Source organism: Mesoplodon densirostris, chromosome 2 (assembly GCF_025265405.1).
Source record: "Mesoplodon densirostris isolate mMesDen1 chromosome 2, mMesDen1 primary haplotype, whole genome shotgun sequence".
Taxonomy (NCBI): Eukaryota; Metazoa; Chordata; class Mammalia; order Artiodactyla; family Ziphiidae; genus Mesoplodon; species Mesoplodon densirostris.
This window is the reverse complement of record NC_082662.1, coordinates 115641643-115660325: the sequence shown is the minus strand read 5'-3', so window position 1 is coordinate 115660325 and position 18683 is coordinate 115641643. Positions and strand designations below refer to the sequence as shown.

Sequence of the window (18683 nt, the reverse complement as noted above, 5' to 3'; positions counted from 1 at the left end):
ACTTCTATCTTTGTTTTCAAGTTGAAGAAAATTATATGCCTAAAATGATGTTTTGATACAATATCTTTTTCATTGACTAACATAATATACTCTTAAAAATGATACCTCTTACTCCTGGTTGTCATTTTAAGAGGTTCTTAGAAAGGTAAGAGAATAATATTACCAGTACCAATTGTAGCTTTCAACATCTTATTAATATTATCTCATTCACTCAGTTTATTCAGTGTCAGGATTTGGAAGAAAAAATCTTTGAAACCAATATCAAATTATCTGCGGTTTTTTGTTTTGTTTTTATTTTTTCCTTCTTTAATCATAGACCATTTACTGTGGGATACTAACTATTTTAGGATGATTTTAATTAACCTGAGATATTCATTTCCATCAAAAGTGAAAAACCAGATTTCAGTACAGTCTTTTAAGCAGGTTAAGGGAGCTGGATGTTTCTACTTTTCTTTCAGACAGAATTTTTAAAATAACTTTTATTGAAGTATAACATAAATATAAATGTAACAACTCAGTGAATTTTCACAAACTCAACCACCGCATGTAGCCAGCATTCAGTTTAAGAAATGGAACATTACCAGCACCCACCAAGATCTTGTGCTCCTTTCTCATCACTGCCCCACACCAGGGGTAACCATTTTCCTGACTTTAAATATCATAATTAGTTGTGCCTCTTTGTGAACTTAATATAAATGGAGTTATATAGTACACACTTTTATTCTGTATCCTTTCACTTAGTCTTGTTTGTGAGCATTATCTGTGCTATGGTACATAGTCATAGTTTGTTCAGACAGATTTTTAAAGGTAAGTTTTAAAATGGAAGTGTCACAATTTTCAGGTATAAATATATTTTTAAATACTTAATAAAGCCTTTCATTTTTAACTTTTGAAAAGTAACTGTAAAAATACAAAATGGGAATATTGTTTCTTTAACAAGATCGGAAGAAAATGTGTTTCTTTAATCGCAAGCTTAATATATGTCAGTTGAATATGAGACTGTCAGAAAAGCCAGTTTCCTCTTGGGCAAAATTGTAAGGGTCTAGTCCAAAAGAAGAGATAGTCCCCTTAATTTTGAGTCAATCAAATATTGTTTGTATTGTGTTTCCTCCCTCATAGGTTACTATTTTCATTAATCTTCTGTTTATTCTTCCATTATTAATATAACCAGATATGTATATATATTCATATTCCTGTCTTCTTACACAGAAGATAGCATATTATAACCACTGTCCAAATTCTTGCTTTTTTCATTTAGTAATACATATCAAAGAGCATTCGAAAGCAATATATTGATATCTTCTCTTTTTTTTTCCAGTTTTATGGGAGTCCGTTGTACAGATATACTTTGATATATTCAGCCAATCCCCTGTAGATAATCATTTAGACTGTTTTAGGGTTTTGCTACTAAAATGGTGGTACATTTTTAGCTTTTTGCAGATATTAGATTTTTTGCCAGTGTGTCTTGGGGTAGATCCCCTAAAAGTGGTCAAAGGAATAAATGCATGTGGTATTTTTCTAGTTATTGCCAATTTCTATTTTGTAGGGATTATACCATTTTACACATAAAACTTTTCCATATGCATGAATTTGGTTTTGGGTTTTCTATCCTGGCCCATTGGATCTTTTGTCTTTTCATGTGCTATACTGTTTTAGTGATAGAGGCTTTAAAAATTAATTTAATATTTGATAGTTATCCCCTTCTTTTTAGATTTTGCTAGGTATTCTTGCTTATATATTTTTCCCAATGAATGTTATAACTTTTCTTATTCCTGAGAGAATCTTCTTGGTATTTTTATTAGGATCACGTTAAATTTATAAATTTGCTTCGGGGAACTTGTCAGCTTCATGTCTTCCTATCCACAAACAGAGTATGTCTTTACATTTGTTCAAGTCTTTCATTTGTATTTTATAGTTAAGAAAGACTCTTTATTTCAGTTATACCTCAATAAAAAAATTTTTAAAAAAACTTTGCTGAAACGTGAAGAAGAAAAAAATCTTTGTTATCCAAAAAGTAAAACGGACTGTTGTGGGAAATGATAAATTCATTTGTAAAGTATATGATGAGGATTCATACATTAGATAGCAATTTATATTATGACTTAAAAGTTACTTCCAACTCTACGATTTTATATAAAAACACATTCTAAAGAAAATATGAACATATTTTATTGTCTTTTCTATTCTCACATGAAGAGAGAACTTGACTGCTCATTCAAGATTATAATTAAGAATGTGTTAAAGGAGTAAAAGTTGGTCAGGAATTGTCCTGCATTGGTTTGAAATCATTGAAATTAAATAAGGAGGTAGGCAAAGAACCATTATTTTAAACGAGGACCATGGGATATTGTAAATAACAATATCTTTTCAAAAACAGTACATTCATATGCTAATGTATATTTAGTCCATGTAAAGAGAAAGTAGACTATTAATTTGCCTTTTTAAAACAATGTCAAAAAATACCATAGGGATATTTCTAAATACTCAATAGTATGTATGTTCATATGGTTGAAAGTCAACAAAGATTACATCTTGATAGCCTCTGATATAGCAGTAGAGGAACTAACATACTGTGACAGTATAACATTAGTTAGGTTTTTAAAAAAAGTGCTATCGCCTATCTTCTATCTGATTTGTCATCATTTAGTTTGTTTGATTGTAATGCTAAACTGAAATGGTATATAAGCTTTACTCTCTCTGAAACCCTTTTCTTGTTCAAATTTTAGGATCCTTCAAAGTTGTACAAGAAATCAGGTGATGCTGCAGCCATTGAATGCCAGTCTGAGGAGAGCACCCATCTTCATTCACAGGGAGAAAACAATCCTTTGTCTAAGAAGCTTTCTCCAGTACACTCAGAAATGACAGATTACATTAATGCAGCATCATCTACTCTTGTTGGTAGCCAGGATCCTGATTTAAAGGACAGGGCATTACTTAATGGAGGAACGAGTGTAACGGAAAAGTTGGCACAGCTCATTGCAACTTGTCCTCCCTCCAAGTCTTCCAAGACAAAACCTAAGAAGTTAGGAACTGGCACTACTGCAGGATTGGTTAACAAGGATTTGATCAGGAAAGCAGGCGTTGGCTCTGTAGCTGGAATAATACATAAGGACTTAATAAAAAAACCAACTATCAGCACAGCGGTTGGATTGGTAACTAAAGATCCTGGGAAAAAGCCAGTGTTTAATGCAACAGTAGGATTGGTCAGTAAGGACTCTGTGAAAAAACTAGGAACTGGCACTACAGCGGTATTCATTAATAAAGACTTAGGCAAAAAGCCAGGGAATATCACTACAGTAGGACTGCTGAGCAAAGATTCAGGAAAGAAGCTAGGAATTGGTATTGTTCCAGGTTTAGTGAATAAGGAACCTGGAAAGAAGCTAGGACTTGGCACTGTGGTTGGACTAGTGAATAAAGACTTGGGAAAGAAATTGGGTTCTACTGTTGGCCTAGTGGCCAAGGACTGTGCGAAGAAGATTGTAGCAAATTCAACAATGGGATTAGTTAATAAGGACATTGGAAAGAAACTAGTGAGTTGTCCTATGGCAGGACTGGTCAGTAAAGATGCCATAAACCTTAAAGCGGAAACACTGCTCCCCACTCAGGAACCACTTAAGGCTTCTTGTAGTACAAACATCAATAGTCATGAAAGTCAGGAACTTTCTGAATCCCTGAAAGACAGTGCCACCAGCAAAACTTTTGAGAAGAATGTTATACGGCAGAGTAAAGAAAGCATATTGGAAAAGTTCTCAGTTCGAAAGGAAATCATTAATTTGGAGAAAGAAATGTTTAATGAAGGAACATGCATTCAGCAAGACAGTTTCTCATCCAGTGAAAGGGGGTCTTATGAAACCTCAAAGCATGAAAAGCAACCTCCTGTATATTGCACTTCTCCGGACTTTCAAATGGGAGTTGCTTCTGATGCATCTACAGCAAAATCCCCTTTTAGTGCAGTAGGAGAAAGCAATCTCCCTTCCCCATCACCTACTGTATCTGTTAATCCTTTAACCAGAAGTCCCCCTGAAACGTCTTCACAGATGGCTCCTAATCCGTTACTTTTAAGTCCTACCACAGAACTAATAGAAGAAATTTCTGAATCTGTCGGAAAGAACCAATTTACTTCTGAAAGTACCCACTTGAACATTGGTCATAGGTCTGTGGGTCACAGCATGAATATTGAATGCAAAGGGATTGATAAAGAGGTAAATGATTCCAAAACTACACATATAGATATTCCAAGAATAAGCTCTTCTCTGGGAAAAAAGCCAAGTTTGACTTCTGAATCCAGTATTCATACAATTACGCCTTCAGTTGTTAACTTCACTAGTTTATTTAGTAACAAGCCCTTTCTAAAACTTGGTGCAGTAACTGCATCCGACAAACACTGCCAAGTTACTGAAAGCCTAAGCACTACTTTGCAGTCCAAACCATTAAAAAAAAGGAAAGGAAGAAAACCTCGGTGGACTAAAGTGGTGGCAAGAAGCACATGCCGGTCTCCAAAAGGGCTAGAATTAGAAAGATCAGAGCTTTTTAAAAATGTTTCTTGTAGTTCACTATCAAATAGTAATTCCGAGCCAGCCAAGTTTATGAAAAACATTGGACCATCTTCATTTGTAGATCATGACTTCCTTAAACGCCGATTACCAAAGTTGAGCAAATCTACAACTCCATCTCTTGCTCTCTTAACTGATAGTGAAAAACCATCTCATAAGTCTTTTGCTACTCACAAACTATCCTCCAGTATGTGTGTGTCTAGTGATCTTTTGTCTGATATTTATAAACCCAAAAGAGGAAGACCTAAATCTAAGGAGATGCCTCAACTGGAAGGTCCACCTAAAAGGACTTTAAAAATTCCTGCTTCTAAAGTTTTTTCTTTGCAGTCTAAGGAAGAACAAGAACCCCCAATTTTACAGCCAGAAATTGAAATTCCTTCCTTCAAACAAAGTCTGTCTGTGTCTCCTTTTCCAAAAAAGAGAGGCAGACCTAAGAGGCAAATGAGGTCACCCGTCAAGATGAAGCCACCTGTGCTATCGGTGGCTCCATTTGTTGCCACTGAAAGTCCAAGCAAGCTTGAGTCTGAAAGTGACAACCATAGAAGTAGCAGTGATTTCTTTGAGAGTGAGGATCAACTTCAGGATCCAGATGATCTAGATGACAGTCACAGGCCAACTGTCTGTAGTATGAGTGACCTTGAGATGGAACCAGATAAAAAAATTACAAAGAGAAACAATGGACAGTTAATGAAAACAATTATCCGCAAAATAAATAAAATGAAGACTTTAAAGAGAAAGAAACTGTTGAATCAGATTCTTTCAAGCTCTGTAGAATCAAGTAATAAAGGGAAAGTGCAATCCAAACTCCATAATACAGTGTCAAGTCTTGCCGCCACATTTGGCTCTAAATTGGGCCAACAGATAAATGTCAGCAAGAAAGGAACCATTTACATAGGAAAGAGGAGGGGTCGAAAACCAAAAACTGTCTTAAATGGCATTCTTTCTGGTAGCCCTACCAGCCTTGCTGTTCTTGAACAAACAGCTCAGCAGGCAGCTGGGTCAGCATTAGGACAGATTCTTCCACCTTTACTGCCTTCATCTGCTAGTAGTTCTGAGATTCTTCCATCACCTATTTGCTCTCAGTCTTCTGGGACTAGTGGAGGTCAGAGCCCTGTAAGTAGTGATGCAGGCTTTGTTGAACCCAGTTCAGTGCCATATTTGCATTTACACTCCAGACAAGGCAGTATGATTCAGACTCTTGCAATGAAGAAGGCCTCAAAGGGGAGGAGGCGGTTATCTCCTCCTACTTTGTTGCCAAATTCTCCTTCTCACTTGAGTGAACTCACATCTCTGAAAGAAGCTACTCCTTCTCCTATTAGTGAGTCTCATAGTGATGAGACCATTCCCAGTGATAGTGGAATTGGAACAGATAATAACAGCACATCAGACAGGGCAGAGAAGTTTTGTGGGCAAAAAAAGAGGAGGCATTCTTTTGAGCATGTTTCTCTGATTCCCCCTGAAACCTCTACAGTCCTAAGCAGTCTTAAAGAAAAACATAAACATAAATGTAAGCGCAGGAATCATGATTACCTCAGCTACGACAAGATGAAAAGGCAAAAACGAAAACGGAAAAAGAAATACCCCCAACTCCGAAATAGACAGGATCCAGACTTTATTGCAGATCTGGAGGAATTAATAAGTCGCCTAAGTGAAATTCGAATCACTCATCGAAGTCATCATTTTATCCCCCGAGACCTTCTGCCAACTATTTTTCGAATCAACTTTAATAGTTTCTATACGCATCCTTCTTTCCCCTTAGACCCTTTGCACTACATTCGAAAACCTGACTTAAAAAAGAAGAGGGGAAGACCCCCTAAGATGAGGGAGGCAATGGCTGAAATGCCTTTTATGCACAGCCTTAGTTTTCCTCTTTCTAGTACTGGATTCTATCCTTCTTATGGCATGCCTTACTCTCCCTCACCCCTTACAGCTGCTCCCATAGGATTAGGTTACTATGGAAGATATCCCCCAACTCTTTATCCACCTCCTCCATCTCCATCTTTTACCACTCCACTTCCACCTCCTTCCTATATGCATGCTGGTCATTTACTTCTCAATCCCACCAAATACCATAAGAAAAAGCATAAGCTACTTCGACAGGAAGCCTTTCTTACAACCAGCAGGACTCCCCTTCTTTCTATGAGTACCTACCCTAGTGTCCCTCCCGAGATGGCCTATGGTTGGATGGTCGAGCACAAACACAGGCACCGTCACAAACACAGGGAACACCGTTCTTCTGAGCAACCACAGGTTTCCATGGACACTGGCTCTTCCAGATCCGTCCTAGAATCTTTGAAGCGCTATCGATTTGGAAAGGATACTGTTGGAGAGCGCTATAAACATAAGGAAAAGCACCGGTGTCATATGTCCTGCCCTCATCTCTCTCCTTCAAAAAGCTTAATAAACAGAGAAGAGCAGTGGGTCCACCGAGAGCCTTCAGAATCTAGTCCCTTGGCCTTGGGATTGCAGACACCTTTACAGATTGACTGTTCAGAAAGTTCTCCAAGTTTATCTCTTGGGGGATTCACTCCCAACTCTGATCTGGCCAGCAGTGATGAACATACAAACCTTTTCACAAGTGCAATAGGGAGCTGCAGAGTTTCAAACCCTAACTCCAGTGGCCGAAAGAAATTAACTGACAGCCCTGGACTGTTTTCTGCACAGGACACTTCATTAAATCGGCCTCACAGAAAGGAGCCGCTGCCTTCCAGCGAAAGGGCAGTACAGACCTTGACAGGTAAGAGGGTTATTTTGTTGCCTGTTGTTTGTGTTAGAGAAATGGTGTATTTTGCCTACTGGTTGCCTGATAACGTGTACATGAACTTTTAATAGCTCCAGTGTTTTTGTTTTTATAAATGTATTTTGAAATGTTATCTTCCAAGTTTTTATTTTCAGTAGATGTGAGAAGTAAGATAAGGCATCTCTTTGCATTAATTTTGAATTTTGAGAAGAGATATCATTATCAAAACAAACAAATAATACTCAACTTTTTGGAAATCAGGAAAAATGATTTTCTTATGCAAAAAGGCTATTACGCGGTTTCTTTAGTGAGAAATGGCTCATAGATATCTGGGTTTTTAAAAAAAATTTTATTGAAGTATAGTTGATTTACAATGTTGTGGATATCTGTTAATAGCTATGCAGAATTTTTAATATATACTGATCCAGTTTATAAGTGTTTCTATGTTACAGGAAGAATATGCTGTTAACTCTGTGTGTCTCATAATAAAACTCTAAACAGTCAAAACTATCAACTTTTAGGAATTCCCTGGTGGTCCAGTGGTTAGGACTCTATGCCTTCACTGCTGCAGGCCCGGGTTCAATCCCTGGTTGGGAAACTAAGTTCCCACAAGCCATGTGGTGCAGCCAAAAACAAACAAAATTATCAACTTTGTAAAATTTAACTTAATATTTAGTGGGACTTCATTTTTCAGAGTACCTTTAGGTATCTTCATAAAAGCTGCTTAGGTTGAATAAAATGACATAAAGCAAATTTAGGTAATGTGTTTGTAATGTTTAGAAAGTGTCTTTTAATAATTGAAAAGAAGATATGGGGCTTCCCTGGTGGCGCAGTGGTTGAGAGTCTGCCTGCCGATGCGGGGGCACGGGTTCGTGCCCCGGTCCGGGAAGATCCCACATGCCACGGAGCGGCTAGGCCCGTGAACCATGGCCGTTGAGCCTGCGCATCCGGAGCCTGTGCTCCGCAACGAGAGAGGCCACAACAGTGAGAGGCCCGCGTACTGCAAAAAAAAAAAAAAAAAAAAAAAGAATTGAAAAGAAGATAGAAAACAAGAAAAAGGAAGCATTGCCTATTCATATATAAGATATCACTAAGTCAGAAGTTCTTCATCAGAGATCTCAACCCTACGGGTTTGTAAATTAACTCCAGAAAGTCCATAAAGCCTCTGATGTTGTAAGTAAAATTATGTGTATGTATGCTTGTGTGTATTTTTCAGGAGAAAATGCATATATTTTTTCAGATTCTCCAAGTAAACTCTGTAAGCCTCAATATCCCTTCCTATAAAATGGGATTAGTAGGGTTATTATAAACAGTAAATGAGATTATAGTGTTTATTAAAATGATTTGCACATAGTAAGCACAGAAATGTTAATTGATATTATTCCCCCCAAATACTAAAAACTTGTGCATTAGAGGAAATGATAAACCCCTCAAAGAGAAGAGGTTTTTTTTCTGATTTTAATTATTTGTGAACTTTTGAAAAATAAAAGCTATCTTGGTGGAGCTGAGCATTCTTTAGTTTTTAACAATGTAATAAAGAGGGAAAAAATCCTAAACTCTAATTAGGTTCATTCAACAAAGTTTTTGACAAAAAATTAATCAACAGCAGTTATTGAATATCTGCTGTCAGCCAGACATTGTACTTTGTGGGCCTTTGTGATATAATAGGGAACAAGGCACACAGGTTCATTGTTCTCATGGATCTTAATACCGAAGGAGATGGGTAATAAAAAAAATTGCACATTAAATGTCATAAAAATTGTGACAAATGATATATAAATATATATATATTTTTAAAAGTCCAGGGTTCTATGGGAGTATGAAATGGGGGCCTAACTCAGGAAGTCTTCCCTGAGAAAGTGACCCTAGACAGTTACTTGAATGAAGGATGAGCAGTAGTTAGCTAGGTGAACAGAATTCCACTTACTCATTTATTCATTCATTCACTCATTCATTTATTTATTGAATTCCAAAACATCTAGCATTTTTCTAGTCACTGGTATATAGTAGAGAGTAAAGACATGATATCTGGCCTCATTAACTTTCAGCTTGGTGAAGGAAGACAAACTATAGAGTGGTAAGCACATAAATAATGGCATAATTGATAAAAATGCTATCAAATTAATTAATATAAGTGTTAGGGTGCATAACTAAGGGGAGAGGGGTGCCTATTTAGATAGAGTTATTAGTTATGGCCCAAGGATAAAAAGTTGCAGTTTAAGGATGTGAAACCACCAAGCTTCTCAAGCTGAGGATTGGGTGAAGAGCACTTGAGGATCCTGAACTGGAAAGGAGCTTAGATGTTAGAAAAGTGGGGTAGCGCTCAGAAGGTTCATTGTGGTAAGAGAGGGAATACAAGAGAGAGAATGGTGAGAGAATTGTGGTGAAAGAAAGAAGCCAGACCACATGTTAAAGATTTTGGATTTTATACTAAGCAAAAAGACAGAAGTATTGATTTTAAATTTACATTTTTAAAAGATTGTTCTAGCTCATGTGTGAACATTGAATTGTAGAGGACAAAAATAGCTACAGGGGAACCAATTAGTAGACAATTGCAGTAGTCTAGATAAAACATGATACTTAAGGGTGTTGGCAGACTCCTACATGAATATTTGAGAGGTTCATGGTGCAGTGTCCTGATACAGAGAAGACTGGAGGAGGAGAGATTTGGGGAGAGTACAAGTTTGCTTTTTAATATATATAAACCTTGAGATGCCTTTAGAAACTTCAGGTGGTGATGTTGAGCAGACATTTGGGTATCTAGTTCTGGAGCTCAAGAGAGATGTTTGGGCTAGAGATAAGGGCATTTCATTATGAGGTTTTGAAAAACTTCGGTGATGTTATTCACTAAAAATAAAAGGATGTCTGGAAAAGATAGAGTTGGGAACAGGCTCTCAAAACCTCTGAAACTTTGTAACCAGAGCACCAAGAAAAACAGTATTTCTAGAAAATACCAGCAGCAGGTAAAAATACATGTTAAATTGTTTAATAAATAAAGAAATACTACAATAAACATAAGACTCTTTAGGAGAGGATGAAGGTAGCCTGATAGAAACAGATATAAAGAAGGGTTGAGGGCCTCCCTGGTGGCGCAGTGGTTGAGAGTCCGCCTGCCGATGCAGGGGATACGGGTTCGTGCCCCGGTCTGGGAGGATCCCATATGCCGCGGAGCGGCTGGGCCCGTGAGCCATGGCCGCTGGGCCTGCGCATCCGGAGCCTGTGCTCCGCAACGGGGGAGGCCACAACAGTGAGAGGCCCGCATACCGCAAAAAGAAAAAAAAAAAAAAAAAAAAAAAAGAAGGGTTGAAGCTGCTCAGTTGTAGACACAAAGCATATCATAAATATAAAGTGATGCCAGATATAGCTGGTTCTGGTTTATTGTCCTTATTTGTCTCTCATGAAGGTTGGGGGAACCACACAATAAGCACTTGTAGGAAAATCTGTGACCATTTGTAGCCAAGAGGGTGAATGGGCATTCTGAACAGAACTACATTGTTCAATGGTTTACTGCATTTAGTTTGTGTTAGAGTATTCTTTGTTTAGCTGCTAACTTGGTGCTTCAAAACATTAATGTACTCTGAAAAATCATGTATGAACTCCATGACATTCTCGTATTCTATTTATCAATTGTATGTGAGCTGTTTCACTCTACAGAAACATTCTAACAAAATAGGCTATACATCTATGAATCCTCTGTTTATCTATCTACCTATCGTCGTGAGAGAGATGATATTTCCCTACAGAGAATATAGAGTGAGAAAAGAAAAGAGCCTTGGACAGCTTTGAGGAATTTCGGTATTTAAAGTAGTGATTAAAAACCATCAGCCTGGGCCTCCCTGGTGGCGCAAGTGGTTGAGAGTCCGCCTGCCGATGCAGGGGATACGGGTTCGTGCCCCGGTCTGGGAGGATCCCATATGCCGCGGAGCGGCTGGGCCCGTGAGCCATGGCCGCTGAGCCTGCGCGTCCGGAGCCTGTGCTCCGCGACGGGGGAGGCCACAACAGTGAGAGGCCCGCATACTGCAAAAAAAAAAAAAAAAAAAAAACCATCAGCCTTTGGTTTATATATGACCCTTTGTGATGATTTCTACAGTTTGTTTTTTTAATTGCTAAAATTTTAAAATCTGGAGATTTCACATAAACATGCAGAATTCTGCTTTTCTTTGAAGAGAAATCAGAACATCTGACAACAGTTAATCCGTATTTCCTGGATGACATCAAGGTTGGGTCTCAATAGTGGCCGCCCCTCCCCCCTCCCCAAGTCTTTAGTTGGGACATACATTCTTCAGTTTTCCTCAGTCCTCACAGTGTCCTGTTCTGTGTTATATCTGGCCCAGTTCAACTATTTAAGAGATTTATCTGGCTCCAAGGAATATTGAGTCTGAGGCCCCTAATTTAAGAGTTGTGAGAAGGAGCTTATAAGAAGTGGGGGAATTGAGGTGAAGGTAAAGTGAAATGACAGCTTAGATTGTTGAATGTATCATCTACATGGACATTAACGTCACCCAAGAGGCCATTTATAGGAGTCAGGGTGGAAAGGATGAATCTGAATCTGGTTTCAGGGACCTTGGAGAATGAGATATCAGGGAAAGCTAACATATGCAGAAATACCTGCTTTATGAATAAGAACCGTTTTTTTTTCCCTTCCTTAAAAATATAACATACAAAAACATTAAGACCTCTCTGAAGTCACTGTTCTGACACCGATCCTTTGTCACCAACTGTTTCCTACAATTTAGATCAATTCTGATGCTAACCACCTGGAGTTAGAGAAGTCCCTACAAGTTAAGAGCAAAGTTTTTTGAAGACTGCCCCCACTTAATATGCCAGCTGCAAGTTTCAGTGTCCCCAATCCACCCACACTTCTGCCCAGCCTGCTACAAGTTTAGGGCCTACCACAACCCCTCAGTTTTGATAATTTGGTAGAATGGCTCATAGAACTTACTGAAACCACTATAATTACAATTACAGTTTTATTATAAAGGATACAGATCAGGAATTGAAGAGATGCATAGGGCAATAGCTGGGGCGGGAAAGGGGACACAGAGCTTCCATACCCTCTCTGTGGAATCTGGGTGTGTCATGCTCCCAGCACATCATTGTGTTCACAAACCAAGAAGCTTCACCAGGCCTCTGTGTCCAGAATTTTGATTGGGGCTTCACTATATAGGTGTGATTGATTAAATCATTGGCCATGTGATTGAATTCAATCTCAGGTCCATCTCCACCCTCTGTAGATTGGGCTCACCCAAAGTTTCAACTCTCTAATGATGTGGTTGGTCTCTAGTGACCAGCCTGCATACTGAGGGAATCTTAGGGTTCACCTTAAGTCACCTCTTCGGCATTACAAAGACACTACTATCAGGAAATTTCAAGGTTTTTGAAGTTCTGTGCCAGGAATCAAAGATCAGGTATATCTTCATTATATCACAAGTCTAATTTAACTTGTTTTGTTAATTGATCTGTACCTTGGAATCTCTCTGTCTTCACAATTACTCTTTTGATAAGTAGGTAGAAATGTGTCTTGATTTTCTAATAGGAATTTTTTTCAGATAGACATGAAAATTGGCTTACCTATCCACATAAAACCAGTTGAGAAAAAGATTTTTAGTTAAGGAAAATAATAAGAAAATAGTGCTAAATCATGGGATATCTTCTAATTTGGTCACTTTCAAGATCAGAATTTGTTTTGTTTAGGCAAAGCTTTATGAACTTGATTTTTTAATCTTAACTATTATGATGGTAGCTGTCCCTTTAGTTATTTTGTATCTGTTGTTTGCCAGGTACAAGGAATACAAACAAAAGGAGTAAGATATAATTTCTGCCTTCAAGGAATTTAAGGTTCAGTGGAGTACATAAACGTGTATCCAAATAGTTATTGATAGGTAGCTCCTAAAATTGAGATACAATGTGTTTTGGGGAGCAGAGAAGAGAGGGACTCACTTAAAAGGAGCCAGGAAGATGTTTTGAGTTTAGTGTGCAAAGAATAAAGGGTGAAGATATTTCTTATAGAGAAATAAGCTTTTTAGGGTTTTGGAGACATGATACTATACTTAGGTAACTATAAATAGCCTGATATGGGACTAGGAGATGAGGTTGGAAAGATAGTCGGGGAAAGATAGTTGGAAAGATAGATAGATCATAAAGCCTCTTGTTTATATAGGATACCAAGGAGTTTGGAGTTTACCCTATAGGCAGTGGGAAGTTAAGGGTTTTAAAGCAGAATGATTTGCTAAGATTATATGGATAGCACTATGATAGATGGATTAGAGAAAGATCAGATGGACCAGTTTGGATATTGTCTCAGCAGAATATTTTGGGGGCCTGAACTAAGGTAGTGATAGAGAAAACAATATTCCAAAGAAATAGATTTTTAAAAGAGGTAAAGAAAGAGGGAAGATTTTAGCATGTCTCCAAGATACCTCTCTTGGGCAGTTGGTTGAATGGTGATGTGATTAAGTGAAAGGTGGCGACTGGAGATGGAAAATGGAGTTTCATGCTGTTTAGTGGGATATGTGGATATATGGATCTGTAGCTCAAAAGAGAAATCAAACCTGAAGGTAAAAGTTTTAGATAAGTCGTTGTTTAAGCGAAGGAATTGAGAGAAGGAATGATAATATGTAGGGTAAACACGCTGGGTTTCCTAAGAGAGTTTGTAATCAAGAGTGTCAGGTGCTACAGAGATCATTTAGATAAGGACTGAAAGTAGACAGTTTGCTTTAGCAGATTACCTTTTGTGATCTAAGAGCGATTTCCACAGTGGCAATTGTTAGATTTCTGGAGGTTAAGGAATGAATGGGAAATAATAAGGAAATGCAGGTGGTTAAAATTCTTACAGCTTTAAATTTTGTAGCATTTCTGACTGGTTTATTATGTACTCTTTCCTTATAATTTTGTATTTTGTCAAGGAAATAACTGCATCTTCTCAATCGGTAATTGTTTCATTGTCACATAGTTTTCCTTCTTAAAGTATAAAAAGCATAACTAAACTTCATGTTATCTTAAATTGACCTTCTCAGTCTTCAGTTGATAATTTTTCCATACATAACTTGGAGATAGATTCATTATACATAAATTGCTTTCCTGTGAAAATGTCCAAAAAACTATTTAGTATACCATGTACTCCAAAATTGTCAGTTACCTTCGGGACATTATTATCATGAAACAGCTGGCCAGTGGCCAAAGCTGGAACAGTTTAAGCAACAAAATAAATAATGACAGTATTGGATTATAACCTAAAGTATAAGGTAAATATCCATGAGTCCATGCTGATATAAATGATTGATTAAATAAATAAATAGAAGAAAGGGACAAATCATCCTTACAGAAGAATTCCAAATAATGTATGTAGACTATCCTTTTCAAGGAAGTGGAACTTAATTCCCCTTTTCCTGAATATGGGCTGGACTTAGTGACCTAATTCCAAAGAACAGAGTATGGAACAGGAAAAGTACTAACTTTACAGTGAAGAGGCCTAGCAGACAGCACCTTAAACCAAATGAAAGTATAATTTCACCAGTGATGAATCACGATGGTAATATGTACCCTCTGATATAATGTGATTAGTAGGGAACTTCATTCCTGTGGTGTTCTTTCCAAAAACCCATAACCCCAGTGTAATCATAAGAAAACATCAAAAAAAGGGGAGTGGACAGAACATTGTATAAAATACCTAGCCAATGTGGACAGAACATTGTATAAAAAACCTGGCCAATACTCCTCAAGAGTATCAAAGACATGGAAAAACAAGGAAAGCTTGAGAAACCATCACAGATCAGAGAAAATTAAGGAGACTTGACAACTAAATACAATGTGATATCCAGATTGTAACCTAGAACAGGAAAAGGACATGAGTAGAAAAATTATACTGATGTTAATTTCATAGTTTTGGCAAATGTACCATAGTTAAATAAGACATTAACATTAAGGAAAGTTGGGTAAGGGGTATATGAGGATTTTTGCTCTATACTGTCTTTGCAACTTTTCTGTAAATTTAAAATTATTCCAAAACAATCAGGTTAGTTTTTTTTAAAAAGCAGAGTACTAATTGTCAAGTGAAACCAATCTCAAACTGATAACTGATTAAGGAAAAAATAAAAAATATTCTTTACTGTTTGCATTGAGTAGATTTATCATAAGTGTTAGTTGGAATAAAACAGGCATGTTTGATAAATTATGTTGATGTAAATTTGAGGTAGATAGATCAGGGGCACAGGCAGAAATGATAGATATGTTGTCCGGAACAAGGCATTTAACATTTTCTCTCCTTGTTTCATAGGTGGGGAAATCAAACTGACTTAATCACTTCAGCAGTTTTGGATTAAATCTCATAAAGCTTTAAAAAGAAAACTGGTCTAGTCATTTTATAAGTAATTGTGCATTTTATCATTTTATAAGTGATAGATTATTTTTTAACTTATATACTCTTCTATACTGTTATATACTAACAGTCTAAAATCAGCTTGATGCAAATAAAATTATACTCTTAAATGAGGCCAGGTTTTCTGGTTTCACCCAATTCTGATAACTAATTCTATTTATTTAAGTATCTTTGTTAAGTAGACATGTAATAGGACTGGTGAGGAAGAGTTTCTGACCTGGAGTGTCAGATTCTCCATCCCTGCTTTTCAGCATTTTCAATTCATGGCTAGCTGCATGTACCAGAACCTGCAACCTGATTTCAGAAATGGGGAGAGCAGTCACATGGAGTATTTTGCATTTATAGCTTACAAATTATAGAATGAAAAAAAGTTATATCTATCTATCTATATAAACAGTTATCTTGTCCCCCAAGAATAAATTAGGGCTAAATCTTCTTTTTGTTTGGAAAAAGTTTATTCACTATAGTAGAAGCATAATGGTTGAAGCACAGCATACTGAGTCTTATTTTCTTTTTAACTGAAGAATGTAAGCATTGATCAGAATTCTGATTTCTGACAGTTTCTCTAGGGTGGTGTATAAGATATACCTGTAAGTGAAGTGTGACCGTGTGGACATGAAATCAGAAAATTTATTGTGGTGGTTAGTACAGTTCTGGGAATTTCCAGAGGAATTCCATTTCAGCGAATTATCTGATTTGGGCAGTATGAGAAATACCCTGATTGGAAGGAGAAAAACACAGGCTTTTTAGCTTCAAAATCACCAGCACAGTCTCTGAATCATTCTTGTACTGCATTTAATTGGTGAGTCAGATGAAATGTATTGCTTTCAGTAAATATATTTCCCACAATTGGAAACAGCTGTTTTTATCGAGGAACCAGTTTTTATCTCAGCATTCAGCTCATTCAGAAGACGCTTCCAGAGCTCTTATGATCTGTGAACTATAGCAGAGGATTCAACTTAGATCTGGAAACAAAAAAACTTGATCAGAGATTTCCACATAGTTGATGTTTTACGTTCACATGATTTTACTATGGTATCCATTTTACTTATAACCAGTTTTGATTCAGTCACTGTTTAACAAACATTGCCAGTAGTCTTGACTTATAAATAATAAAAGAAGAGGAATTTCTTAAATTTTGTAACATGCTTTAGTTTTGGTGGGAAGGAGCAATTTAAATGTTAGAAATTAGTTGTAAATGTGTTATTTTAAAATAAATTTATATCATCTATGAACTGATTAACAGTGTCTTTCCAAGTCTAGCATACTTAATCTGTTTTTCCATAGCTTACCCAAAGATATTTATAGCATTAGAAACATCAGACAATTTGCTCATTCAAACCATTCCCTAGTTCCTTGGGTCTTCAGTGTTGAACTCCCAACAGGGTGTAACCAAAACTCATAACTATATTGTTATTAAAGTTTTAATAGTGGATTTAGACTAAAGAAGTGCATGTTTTATCCAACCAGTTGTTGGTTTCATTCACTATGTTCTTTTGCTAATTTACATTTGGGAATTCCTCATTTTTTAGCCTAGGATACTCAGGGCTTCAGTGAAGTAGTTAGCTTGAATCTTTTCCAGTGTTTTCTTTGTGATGCCTTCCACCTCTCCCTCACACTATCATCAGTGGAAATTTTCTCTATTTATGCTGATATCTTTGCCCATATGACTGTCCTCACACCCAGGCATCTGTAAATGTACTATTTCTTTTTTATCTTAGATTTGTGTCAGTTCCTCCTCTATAGACATCAATCAACATCTCTTGTGACAAATCAACTTCAGAAGAGCTTTTTGGTTTCCACCCATTTTTGTGTATAATATAAAGATTTCCAGATTCTTATCCCTTTTAAACCTAGTTATGTTTTTTGTTTTCTCAACTTTCTGACATTCTTATCCATGGTTTCATCTTACAGTTTTGCTCTAAAATTACCATCTTTCCTCCTTTTTGTCTCATTTGACACAAATGTTTCCCTAAAACCTGTCTTTCTCTTTAAAAGCTCATCCAATAAATGGCCAAATAAAAACGCAGAGATCCTACAATCAAAACGACTTCCAAGGCTCCCTCACATTTCCAAGTTTTTTTTTTAAATTCTTAATTCCCTCTTTATTATCGCAATTAATGGTATTCTCTTTTTTCAGTTTCCCTCCTTAGTAGTAGTCTGCCTTCTGTTTTACATGAAGGCCTCAACTGAAGAAAAAGAATTTACTTGTGGTAATCACCTTACATTTATGTTAAAGTCCAGTTTTATTTAGGTACTTCTTTTGTGACTTACCTTTAAGTTCTGTTTCCTTCATTTATATGTATAGAATTTCTAAACATGTTTCTGAAGCTGTCATCTGTGTGATGAGACATTCAGTAGGATTTCTACCAAATATTGAATGGAGGGATTCCCATTAATATTCTCTGTTTATTCTGAAGTACTTAATTATTCAGCTTTAATACTGTACTGAAATGAGAAATGGGAACTCATTTCGATGGGAACCTCTCTGATGCTTAGAATTGTATGTCTTCTCTGTGTATATTCTTTGAGGAAGTATCAGATTTTCTTGAATTGGAATACATAGCAAACTTCCTGTCTTATGAGGAGTGGAGAGTCTTCACATATCCCTCCAGGCAGATCTAAAATGACCACTGATGCTGCGGCCATACCACCCTGAACACGCCCGATCTCGTCTCATCATAAAATGACCACTGATTACACATGAACAAACATTCATCACATGATGGAGACAGTAACAAAACAGTAACTCCCTTAAGGAATCAACCATGATTTAGAAGAACCAAAGAGCCAAGCAGTGGAAGCAGAAAACTACTTTTTCCCCTGGTACAGAGCTGAACAGAGAACTAAACACTTTCTGGTTCTGACTCATCATTTGGGCACATCTTATTTTATTGATATAATCTAGAGCATAATCCCAACCCTGGAGAAGCTATGATGAAGAGTCAGTGAATTAGAAGATTCACTTTAGAGGAGTTTTTTCCAACCTTTGCAGTTACCTACCAGCCTTGGA

General features: G+C 36.9%; 1 protein-coding gene across 8 annotated transcripts in view; it reads left to right on the top strand.

Annotated features, from left to right (window-relative positions):
* ASH1L (ASH1 like histone lysine methyltransferase) overlaps positions 1-18683 on the top strand; it is a 215451-nt gene that overhangs the window by 59518 nt on the left and 137250 nt on the right. For all 8 annotated transcript variants that reach the window (XM_060090689.1, XM_060090685.1, XM_060090686.1 and 5 more), the window contains one exon: positions 2727-7290. In XM_060090689.1, coding sequence (XP_059946672.1) covers positions 2727-7290 — 4564 coding nt within the window. The remainder of the gene's footprint in view (positions 1-2726; positions 7291-18683) is intronic.